The sequence below is a fragment of the Artemia franciscana genome, chromosome 1 (assembly GCF_032884065.1).
Source record: "Artemia franciscana chromosome 1, ASM3288406v1, whole genome shotgun sequence".
Lineage (NCBI taxonomy): Eukaryota > Metazoa > Arthropoda > Branchiopoda > Anostraca > Artemiidae > Artemia > Artemia franciscana.
In genome coordinates, this window is record NC_088863.1 from 66,121,923 (window position 1) to 66,134,917 (window position 12,995).

General features: G+C 33.4%; 1 protein-coding gene across 3 annotated transcripts in view; it reads left to right on the forward strand.

Moving 5' to 3' along the window:
* The window catches only part of LOC136033021 (leucine-rich repeat neuronal protein 2-like), a 67,501-nt gene extending 54,887 nt beyond the window's left edge, over positions 1-12,614 (forward strand). For all 3 annotated transcript variants that reach the window (XM_065713573.1, XM_065713579.1, XM_065713589.1), the window contains one exon: positions 6,026-12,614. In XM_065713573.1, the coding sequence (XP_065569645.1) occupies positions 6,026-7,285 (1,260 nt within the window). In that variant the 3' untranslated portion in view covers positions 7,286-12,614. The remainder of the gene's footprint in view (positions 1-6,025) is intronic.
* Positions 12,615-12,995: the final 381 nt, after the last annotated feature.

Below are 12,995 nucleotides of genomic sequence, written 5' to 3' on the forward strand. Positions count from 1 at the left end.
ACGGAGTCTGTCAGTAGTAACTGGGAATCTAAAAAATGGAGTTGTATAAATATCTATCCATAAAAAAGACACGTTTTTTGTGTCCATTCTGCAAATTCAAAATTTACTACACTTTACTGTTACCTATACATATGTAGCGCAGAAAAAAAAATTGAGGAGGCGGTAGTGAAACCGAACAAATTTAACTTCCTAAAAACAATTTTAAAACAAAATTGCTTCGCCTTACAGTCAGCTATAGATATGTAGCGCAGAAAAAAAATTGAGGAGGCGGTAGTGAACCCGAACAAATTTAACTTCCTAAAAACAATTTTAAAAATTACTATGCTTCACAGTCACCTATAGATATGTATCGCAGAAAAAAAATTGAGGAGACGATAATGAACCCGAACAAATTTAACTTCCTAAAAACAATTTAAAAAAAAAATTGCTTCGCCTTACAGTCAGCTATAGATATGTAGCGCAGAAAAAAAAATTGAGGAGGCGGTAGTGAACCCGAACAAATTTAACTTTCTAAAAACAAATATAAAACAAATTACTATGCTTCACAGTCACCTATATATATGTATCGCAGAAAAAAAAATTGAGGAGGCGATAGCGAACCCGCACAAATTTAACTTCCTAAAAACAATTTTAAAAAATTACTATGCTTCACAGTCACCTATAGATATGTATCGCAGAAAAAAAATTGAGGAGACGATAATGAACCCGAACAAATTTAACTTCCTAAAAACAATTTAAAAAAAAAATTGCTTCGCCTTACAGTCAGCTATAAATATGTAGCGCAGAAAAAAAAAATTGAGGAGGCGATAGCGAACCCGCACAAATTTAACTTCCTAAAAACAATTTTAAAAAAATGACTTATAGATATGTATCGCAGAAAAAAAATTGAGGAGACGATAATGAACCCGAACAAATTTAACTTCCTAAAAACAATTTTTAAAAAAAAAATTGCTTCGCCTTACAGTCAGCTATAGATATGTAGCGCAGAAAAAAAAATTGAGGAGGCGGTAGTGAACCTGAACAAATTTAACTTTCTAAAAACAAATATAAAACAAATTACTATGCTTCACAGTCACCTATATATATGTATCGCAGAAAAAAAAATTGAGGAGGCGATAGCGAACCCGCACAAATTTAACTTCCTAAAAACAATTTTAAAAATTGACTATGCTTCACAGTCACCTATAGATATGTATCGCAGAAAAAAAATTGAGGAGGCTATAGTGAACCCGAACAAATTTAACTTCCTACAAACAAATATTTTCAATTTCGCTAGAGCTGGTGCAAAAACAAATTCTTCTATCACTTTAGTTGGTCACTTTGTCAATTAGATGACACAATTCTTGTGTCATTCTTTTTATTGGATTTTTCCACTCTCAAAGGTTGAAAATCTAAAAATATATCGAAGAGGGGAGTTTTTCAAAGAATTGCTATGCAGTCTGAATCCACCCCCAAAAAAATATAGCCCTCTCGGATCGGGATTGACCTTCTTAAATTTTCTTTCTTCGAACCAATTTTTTGTAAACTTGTTCGTTTGCTTTCATAACCTCAATCTACACCTCAATCTATAATCTAACCTCCTTTCTACATAACAGAACTGTATTGCCTAATCATCACATAAGGAAACAAGATATTTAGAAATCGGGATTTTCCAGGTATGCTAGACACCGTAGAGAGCATTAGATTGGTTTCCTGGTATAAATTATTGTTTAATTTAAATTTCATTTTTTTTATTATTTTTTTGTTCTGTCCATAGTTTTGGCAGAACTACTTGTACAAAACAAAAAAATTTGTTATAGTAATTTTTAGGTTAAACAACACGGATATAATACGAAGTGAACACATGTAAAAATACTAGAATGTATGTAGCTTAGTTGTAAAAAGTGTCAACAGATGGCGATCTGGTTGAAAATGACGGCTGGCTAGGTTAAGACTATCTCGTACCACCATCTTAACCTAGGTTAAGATCATCTAGGTAAACCTCTTTTTGGTAAGTTCTTTGTTACCTTGTCAATCAGTGACGTGGTGCTCCTGGGCTATCAAACAGTTTGTGGTAAAAAAAAAACTGTTAGTAATAAGCGAAGCGGCTCAATTGTAACCAATACTTTAAAAAATGGAATTTTATATCAACAGAATTATCAAAAGAGTTTGCTTATTATGCTGATTTCAAAAATGTAAGATTCACCAGGTTTAGTGTTACCGATCAAACGCCATGAGTCTGAAAAATTTACCTGTTCTGCGAAAAAGGGGGGAAACACCCACTAAAAGTCAAGGAATTTTAATGAAACGCCATGATGTTTACCAATAACTCGCTCTTTCCGCTAAAGTTTGAGTTTTGTCCCAATTCTTTAAGAACAATCCCTGAAACAAGGACCATTTAATTAGAATAATAATCTTTTTTTTAATTCTGAAAGAAAACTTTAGTGTCAAGAGCGAGGTATTTAGGAGGAAGTAACCCATTCATATACTTGATAATTTCTGTCCGCTTTAAGTTTTGATGTTGTTCCTTACTTTCAGGTGAAAAATGTTTTTCACCTGATTGGTTTTTTTTTTTTTTTTTTTTTTTTTTTTTTTTTTTTTTTTTTTTTTTTTTATTTATTTAATACTTTAAAGAAGCACCTTATGTCTTCCATTATAAACTTTTTTAGTTTGTATGGCGAAAATATTCAGAATTTATTGGGCAGTTTTATCAAAATTTGTAGAGTTTAGGTAATAGATCTGAATAAACAAAAGAAAAGTTAAAAACCGACACCTACTTTCCCGGAAATCTTAGAAATACTATTTTTCGTTTTATGACCGTGACGGGGATGCTCAGTTTATATAATAATTACACCATTAGTAAGTGTATTTTTTTTTCTTATAAATTGATCAGAATTTTCTTATTACAGTTCAAGAAAGGGTAGTCGCTAAAAATGTTCTAGCATACCTGCTCGGAAAATGCTAAAAACCAGGTCGAAGGAATTATAATTGGATTAATTTGGCCTCTTTGAAAATTCCCTGTGGTACTACCCACTTTGATTGACAAACTTGTTGACAAAAAGAAGTAAATTTCACTCTGTTCCTAGTCACATTCCCGATAGCTTTCGATGATAGCTAGTTTTCTGCGAGAATTTGCTAATGAATCCCTCGTTTTAGCGACAGTCAGCGACGCTGAGGCTTGCAAAATTATTTTAATTTATGTTCTAGCCTTAACATATTTTGAAATCGACATCACAAGACCACGTTGAGCAACGGCAGAATCGTGTTTGGTCTTATAATTCTGAATTTTCGTCCAGGCTGTATTTTCACCTTTTTCTGGTAAATTTTCAATTACCTGAACAAGGAATGGAGCGTCTTATTAGAAAAAAACTACTTCTATTACTACTAACAACCACTTCAGCACCAAGCCGCCCAAGGTCCACACAGCTTCGCTCTATTCTCCATTCCAGTCTATTCAAAATATCTTTCTCTACACCCTCCAAAGAAATTCACCCTCTTTCCATCTTCAAATTTCCTTTAAATTCTTGATAACGGACTCTTCCTGTCCCAGTCGGGGATGACCCTGCTATTCGTTTGGCCCTAGATGGTTGATCGAAAAGAACAACCTGGATGGACCCTGCACGAGCTTAGTGAAAAGATTATATATATAAATCTGTTATTAAGCTATTATAAGTTATACTCTTGGTCAGGAATTTAGAGGACAATTCGTCACAAATCTGTCGTTTTTCACAAATTTATTTCGATGAAATTTTTAACTTCTTCGAATGAGCCTTTCATGTTTTAGAAAAGTTTTAAAGTAAGCACGTATTGCATTTATGTTGAATTTTCTCTAAACTTTAGACCAACAATTACGATTTCAAAAATGAAATGTGATAATTCTACAATGCATTTTATAGTTTTTTTTTTTTTTTTTTTTTTTTTTTTTTTTTTTTTTTTTTTTTTTTTTTTTTTACTGCATTTGCTTTTGGGAATTCTTGCTTACTTTTAAAAAATGTTATATCTTATCCAACCAGATTGCCTATTCATGGAAAACGCTATTCTTATAAAACGCTGAGTTAGATTTTATTTTACTTGTAGAGTAAATATTTTACAGAACTCAGCTTTTTTGTCTCGTTTCTTGGAGGCTTGCGTTCCAAACCTTGTTTGAGTAAAAATTCAAATGATAAATTAGGTTTTAAATGTGCTAAACTAATTAATCTTAAATTTATCTAACGAAAGTTGTCAGTATATTAAACTTAGAATGGCTTAGTGAATAAAGGCGTGAATAATTTTATTGAAGGAAAGCACCAGAATTTCCATGATTCGATCAATATTTTCCCCTTTTTCCATCCCTGGTTTTGGACAGAAGCTACTACACTGCTTTCAAGTATATTTATACTTGCGAATGAGTTTGTTTCTCTTCAGAAGCTGTCAAAAGCTTTCAAAATGGAACAAGCAAGGAAAAATGAGAAGACGTTACAAAAGCGATCATTTTTTTTATCAGTTACCCTTAATTTTTGCAAGAAGTGCTTAGAACTTCCTCAGTTTTTCCTACAGTATACTCAAATTTTTATACCGACCATCGGCTAATTGTGTGATTGTCCAAACAAAATTCTGAAGACTTGCTTTGTTCAGAAGAACCATATCCACCCTGGTTGTGATATGTATTGTTGGACGATCTTTCAACATGAATCAATTGACTTTGTCTGTTGTAACGATCTTAAACTTTTTTTTGGTAAACTTTTTTTCTCGTGACGGTCTAAACCAGCCATTGTTTTGAACTGTTCCAAAATCTTTAACAGAGTTTACTTTCCTGTAATACTGTTGCAAAAAAAAATTGCCTTGATTCATTGGTTTATTTATAGGCTGTGACATATTTTTGGTAATCAATCACGTAAATCTTTAAGTGGATTTTAGAAAGGGAAGCCTAACAACGTTCCCTGAATGGTTCTAAAATAGTATAGGTGAAATTTTAGTCCAGTAAAAGAACGGGAACTTTTCCTGTCTTGATTTTTTTCAAGTAAACTCTCTGTTTCTCTGTGCTTGTTTTGGTGGCAATCATTGATGATCAATACACACTTGGGTGATCCACCTGTTAGCTGGCCTGGAATTACCAATAGACCCACTAGGCCCGGGCCAAGGTGTACACAATGCCAGGGGGTAGCAATAAATTATAATTGAGTGATTCTCCTCTTAATAAACGCTAGACTGATGTGATTTATAGTCAAAGTGACAGGGGCTCTGAGCCTCCGCGCTGCTTGTTCACATAAAAGTGATTTAAAACAATTCAGGAATTCCCTGGCCACTTATCTATCTTTCATTACTTCTGGCTCATCGAGTTCTGTTCAGTGCTTATCCACTATCCCCGAAAATTTCGCAAAAACATAGCAACAAAAACACTTTGGCCTAGGAGCGTTGAAGCTTTAAACCGGCCTTTCCTGTTAGGTGTTTTCTTGATAAAAATTTAGATGAAACTGAAGTTCAGGGCTAAGTTTAACTCCTTAAGCTAGAGTGATGTCTGTCTTAAAACTTGTGTTTTAAATTTCGAACCAAAACCTTGGGGAGTGACAGCTGCTTCTGTTGAATAGTACATTAATCGGTAGTAAATAAGAATTAAAATTTTATGTGACTATTTTCTTTAGAGAATTTATTAATTTTACTTGCCGTTTTTAGGAATTTTTACGGTAGTAGTTAATGCACAAATAAATAATTTTGGATAAGGTAAGGTATCTGCAGTAGAATTTTAGAGTTAAGTAACCCTATTTATACGAAATGAAACTTGTGTATTTATATACAAAATGTACAACAAACATGGCCTAATAAAAAGAACAAAAAAATATATATAGACAAGAGCATAGACTTCCTAGATCAGTATCTGCAACAGAAATCAGAAAGCGAAATCTGACCATTAGCAAAACAAAAAACTGAAACGCAGACTCATTTAAAATCAGTTTAAGTGTTCAATGTTGTATCATAAAGTTTGTGTCGTTTGGAAGTAATCAATGGATGGGTCTAACACGAAAACCCGACTTTATTTTTCTTTCGTAACTTAAACCTTCTTTTTCAGGATCTTGAGGTTCTGAGTTTAGATGATAATCGTCTGACTGCTCTAACTCCTTTTAAGGAAATATTCAGTGTTGTACCGAATTTGGCGGAACTTCATCTGGGGAAAAATAATCTATCTGCACTGCCTAGTGGTGTTTTCAGGAGCCTTGACCGATTGATGATACTCGACTTGGAAGATGCTCAACTAGGATCTATCTCTTCTGCAACATTTAGTGGAATAGAAAAGCTTAGAGCCTTAAAGCTGGATGGGAATGGATTCGAAGAAGTTCCCAGCAAAGAGTTGGAAAATCTCACATTTTTAGAGGAACTAAGCATCGGCAAGAACAGTTTTTCCACTGTCAATAGTCATGTTTTTTTCAGCTTGACAAGGCTTCGAGTATTGGATATCTCGAATTGCGACTATTTGACTGAAATTAAAAAAGATGCTTTTATAAGATTGAAATATCTGGAATCGGTAAGAATAAGTGGGAATCCAAACCTGTACAAGATGCCAGATGGTATTTTTCATTCTCCTCTGATCAGTTTAGATTTGAGTTACAACAGTCTCCGCAAGTTATCAGAGAACATGGGCTCGTGGGACAATATTGAGGAACTGAAAATTCACGGTAACCCGCTCTACTGCGGATGTGACAGCCTATGGTTCATTAAAATAGTTAAAAAAATTGACCAAGTGCATCAAAATGTAAAAGGAAAAGCTCAAAAGCAAAAAGCGGCGGACTTGTGGAACCGAGATTTTTATGCTAGTGAAATCCGTCTGTGGTCTCAGAACAGTCTTGACAGTGACGAAGAAAAACCTCGTGCTGGATTAAGAGGTAGAGGTAAAGTGCCCGTGGCAGTTGTAACGGTACCTCACTTTTCTTTTTTAAAGTCTAGATCTATCCCAATTCCTACATGTGACAGTCCAGTTGGTTTAAGTGGTATGCATTTGACCGAACTCAATGAAAATAATCTGGGTTGTTCCGATTTAATACCACATGAAATTCTAGTTGTGCTGTTGGCAGCTTTTGGATTTGCGTTTTTGGCATGTTTTGCTGTGGTTTGGTATAATCGTAAAAAAATTCGTACGTGTTGGATGAGAAAGAAACGTGAAAAAAGTTACAATTGTAGATGGGATGGTGGAAGATTGCATAACAATTCAACCATAAGTCCCAACCCTGTTTTGGTTGATAATAGACCGTACTATGGTGCTGATTATAGGCTACCATATGAAGGTGAATCAATGATCAACATGGAGAATACAATTCCCAGGACTGAGCTGTGAATGTTCTCTCATGCGCTCTCCTTTTTTCTTATTCATTCGGTGCTAATTTTTTATGTGCACAAAAATTATATCATAAAGTGATTGTTATATTTCATTCCCTTTTCCATCATTTTTAGTGTTTTTCCTTTTTCGTCTTTCAAGTTATACAGGTGCTGCTATTTGTGCTTTGTTATTTCCGAAACGTTGAAAGATTTTAGATTTATTCCGTCTTGTACAGACAAATTCCTTCCAAGAAGAGGGCATCTTTGGGGAAAAAGCTTTAAAAAAATATGCTAATTTGTGGTAAAAATGAATATAGAAAATTATGTTTAGGTTTTGGAGCCCAATTCCCCCTCCCTTCCTTCTGTGTGCATTTCTATATTGATCAACGAAAGCTAAATAAGGGAGAAGCGATCCAGAAGAACCTACTGTCTTACTACGCCAAAAAGACGTATCTTAATTTCTTTAAGGATTCAGTTGACAATATTCTTTAAAAAAAAAAAATGCATATTTCAGGTTGAAATTCCCTACAAAATAAAATGACGGGTTAATTATTAGTCGACAGATATTAACAATAATGACTTTTTTTTACTTTAATCAAAATCAAACAAGAATCAAAGGTCTAGTAGTATAAAGAAAACCAACACTTCGAAGTTAGGGCGAAACTAGATAAGACGAGTCAGGGCAGAGGGAAAGAGTGTGTTGGTAATTTATTTATTTCTTTCCTGGGATATTTTTCAGCAAGTTCCGTAACTTTCAGATCGATATTCAGGAGTCACAAAACACATGCGGTTCTGATTTTTGTTCTAAAGTGGCATATAAAGCAAAAAGAAGAAAACTAGAAATTATAAAATAATAGGAAGACGAGACTAAAATCTAGAAAGAAACCAAATGGATTGATCAGTAAAGCTAGTTGCAATTTAGCAAGATTTTTTACTGTATTTACCTCGACTTACAACAGTTTTGATATAACACGACAAAATATTTTTCTTTCAATCATAGACAGTGAGGATTTTGATAGATTTTCAAGCATTTATAGCATTAATTCCCAGCTACAAAAAAAAAAAAAAAAAAAAAAAAATACAGGGAACCGATAGTTTAAAATGGGATACATAGACTAGAGGAAAAGTGACTTTACGGTTGAGTGAATGCCTTTCACAGTTGTAAAGATTAAGAGATCCTTCTGTTCAAAAGAATATTATCTGCAGAACCAAAGTAAAAAAAAAATTCCTTGGTTGAGAATTGAAGTATATGAGATAGAAGAAAGAAGAGAATATATGCAAAATTTATAATTGTAGGATTGAGGACAGTGTCTTGGGGGATCCCATACTGTACTGGGGTTTAATGCTGGAAAGTTATTACGTCCATTTAGTCCGCAAAAAAAGTACCTGAGAAGAGAAATATCAAAAGATATACCTTGACTTAACAAAAGAAAAATTGTTTGAGAATGGGTAACTGTGCCAGAAGGTTTGGAAACATCTGAGGCAGATACATGTACGTCAATTTCATTTTACTGTCTTAAGTAAAAAGATTAGCCAAAATTTTCGATGGGCCTCTTGGCAACCCGCTTCAGCTAAGAACCCAATCTAGTTTTTACGGAAATATGCGGATAAATTAGCTAACTATTTCGGAATCTTTCTTTTCTTGTAAATCTGAAGTAACCGTTTCGCAGGAGAGGAGTTTTATGGTGATGCTGAAAAACATTAACGAGAAACATAAACAAAATTCTTTTTGTGGTTCTTTTGTCCTTGGCAAATCTCAAATCTTAATTTGAACATCCATCGTAAGAAACTGTATTCTATCACTGTGCATTGCAAACTAACCGGTTATTGTCCTATCGGATCTTCGCGATCCAAATTTTCGAGTGCTTCTCGTATAATACATAAGTATCTAGCCCTTCTCCGTCCCATTGATGCGGTAATTTGAAGGGTTTTGCTAGGTCCAGACAATTAACATTAAACGTTTAGTGCTTATACCGTCATAATTAGGACTCACAGTCTGACCTTGGGTTTCTTGTACCAGTGAAAATACCTGAACTGGGAGATCTACTTATTCTTGAGATACACCTTTTAGACTAAGTTGTTAGTATTCGCTTTTTTACTTCTACGTGTGTGTCTGCAGTTATTTATAGATTAATTGTGTTCTGTTTGTTCCTCTTTTACTGATTATTTAAATGAAATTCGTTTTAGATATTTAGTGGACTGGTTAATCCAAGTGCAATATTATTTAGTCTTTGTAGTTGAGTGCCTCAAATTTTGTACTCTTTTTTCAACGTAACATTTTGAAGTTAGGAGAACGCATTTTAAGAGCAGTAAGTACAGGCAATGAAGCTCTATTAGAATCTAATATTATTCCAATAAATAATATTTGTAATAATTAATATTAGGTAATAAAACTGCAAACTCTTTATCAGAATGCTGCTTCGATCTTATCTTTTTTTCATTTTTATTGAAAGCAGACAAAGAACAAATTAAGTATACGTAAAATGTGGGTTCCTTACCTTTTTACGATTTGTTGTGCCATACGTGTCATTTTTTTTTAAATTTCTAATTGATTCAGGGTGAAAATGTAGAGGATATCTGTTATGCCTACCTAATAGTTAGAAGTACGGTATCCGAGAGAAGAGGGATTTCACGTAACCTGGTCACCAAAGAGCAATAAAATACTTTTTTTTTATTCATTAAAGTAGCAGCACAACTCTACATTAGTGTTGTTTGTATCATATTAAAAAAAAGAATGTTAAAACAATAAAATAACGTAAAAGGGATTAGATTTCTAATTGATAGATTTTTTACCGTTTAAGAAATTACCTATTTTTTAACAGTCATTAAAAATTCTCGTATTAGGGATTTCTAGCATGTTATAATTATATAATCAGACCCAAATCATCCGTGAGCTTTTAAACTCAAGTTTATGCAGTATAGCCTATAAAAAGGTCAGCCCCTTTTTAATGTCGACAAAACATGTATCTCTCTCTTCTTTGGGGAGAAAAGTCTTTTTTTTTGTTTGTTTCAAAACTTTACTACTATTGGTCTTCGTGTCTATCCTTGCTCTGGTGTGTTTTTTAGGTTTCTTAGTTTTTTCTACTGAATTGGCTTTTCTATGACAGAGGAGCAAATAATTCTGCAAGCATATCACCAGAGTCATGTTGTTCCGTTAAAGGAATATATCTCATAGCCATAATAAGCATATCCTCGACTCGATTTATATTTTATGAATAATATAAACATTTCAACTTGTTTTTGAGCTGACTTTTTTCTTCTTTTCATTCGGAATTGTTTTTCGTGGAATTAAGAAAAGAGTACAAAAAGTTATGAACGTCGGAAAACAAGACCTTCAAAGGCTAAAAAAAACACATCTTATTTGGTTTTAAGTAGTTTCGTTCACATAGAATGTAGTGTGTCAAAAATATAAAAATCCATTTGGAAAATATAATGCTCATAACAAGCAATATCATGTCGTTCTGACAAATATTTGAAATTCGTGTTCATGCAATTATGTGGTCCTAGCCGAGTCGTTGGCACTCTGGATTTGGAAACCTTTGTCCCAAAGGGTGAGAGATCGATTATGGCTATCGTGGCTGGCTATTTAGTATGAGACGGTGTCAGTGGCGTGACTGTAAGCTCAGCCAGAGTTGACCCAGCTCTAAATAGGTACCTGGAGAAATATGAGGAAGGTAAGCAGGAAGGGTGTGCGAAAGCATAGAATGGCTGGCCCCAACCCCTCATTCCAGTTCCTCAGAGATGAGGAACTGCAATGATGGAACTGCCTGAGGATGAGGATTCCTCAGGGCTGAAACAGGGATCAGCATCGCCGGTTTGGACGTCAAGGATCTATTGCCGTATCCTCCTTATGTAATTGCAAAGGAACGTCATCTACATGTTGATTGCATTAAAAGCAAATAAGAGTCTTTCCGAAGATCTTTAGCCTAAATCAAAAATGGTATTTTTCTGTTTTACGCCATTCGCTTCGTTTCTCTTATTATCCTTGTTATCTTGGCTTTATTTTCGTATTTTCCAACTGAAAACCTTCTCTTAGTTTGTGCTGGATGTGCATTGAAAGATTACGAAAAAGACGTATATGACAGGAATTTTAGGAAGAGAGGCTGGAGCTTTATCTCGATTTGTGAGCTTAATTTAGACCGAAAGCCTGAGCCTTTTAATATACCTAATTTATCAAAACTTAAAGTAAAGTCTTAGTCTCTGGGGTGGGGTAAGTTTAGTTCCGATGTTGTTTGTTTGTTGATTTTTTCCAAAATTACTTTGCTAGTCTACTTAATTAAAACAAAAAATGCAGTAAATTCATGAAATTAAATTGGCCATCGTAAAAGCTAAATATTTATTTAGGTATTTAAATGTTTATTTATTTTATTGATTAATTTTTTTATAATATTATTTGATTGGATTTTTAATAATATTTTTGAATTTAACATTACTTCATTAGTGGATTTTAATAATATTAAAAATAATATTTGAAATAATTCCTTTCCAAAGTTTTTCAGGGATAGACATTCCACTGATGGATGTTTAGGGGAAGAGGAATCCGCCTGCCTTAAATTTTCGTGTAAAGAAAGAAGTACATCAAACGCAAATATACTAAATAAGTAAGTTTGTAAATAAGGTTTGTTTTGAAACGTGATTACATACAGTTATCGCAATAATAGATGTTTTATTCTTACGGGCTTTTTATAACCGGTGTGACTGTTGTTTTTTTTTGTTTTTGTTTTTTTTTTTTTTTTTTGTATAGGTTACCAAATAAAATATTAAATCGCCTTATAAATTTTTCTATCAATGACCTTCTTCTGGTACCGAAAAAAGTTTTTCTGGCAACAAAAAAAAGGTCTTGTAGCTACGAAAATAAATAATACCCATGCAGTTGGTCTTTAGAGTTCATTGATTATTTGTTCCTTATGCATTTCATTAAGTTTCTGAAATAGGCAATTAAAAGCCATCAGTATATTAAAAACTTCACAATGAATTCCTTTCGAAAAATTGTGATAACGACAATTAATTCAGGTTTGGCTGTTTTGCAATGTTTCCCTATATATTTACTCATTTTTATTATCTATGTGGCATAGACGTATTTTACCTGTATTAACTTTAGCAAATTTTTCCCTCAATAGCCTAAATGTTCATATATTGTGTCTTTCTGTTCATGCCGTATAGTAATTGTAATATTAATAGATTTACTGTAAGCTCGCCTTATATAATTGCTGTTTATGGATTTTACGTGGAGTTTTGCTCATTTTGTCTTTATGCAATATTTGTTAAATATTTTCAAAGAATCGCTTTTTAGTCAATTTAAATTTGTAGTTTTTCGATATTTCTCATAAATACAATTTTTCATTCTCTGCTGTGTCTTACTTGCGAGGTTTTGTCGTTCGTTCAGTTGCAATTATAAAGTACATTCCTAATTAGCTATTGAATTGGGTCCTATTGGACTTCTGGACTTTTCCTCGTCTGTAACATGTTTTTTTTTTTTTTTTTGCTTCAATGTTCCTATTTTTATCTATTCGAAGTTTTTCATTGAGTGCTGGTTTATTGCCAATAAGACTAAAATCAATAAACCGATATTGATGTATTCTTTAGAAAGCGATAAAAAAAAATACCTAGTAACTTGGTGTAAACGCCTCATCCAGTATCATTAGATCTTTCATAGTAAAAGTGTGTCCCTTTCCGTGTCAGCCCTATCGCAGCAAAGATCAAATCCTAGGCTCAATGTTGTCAAGGGG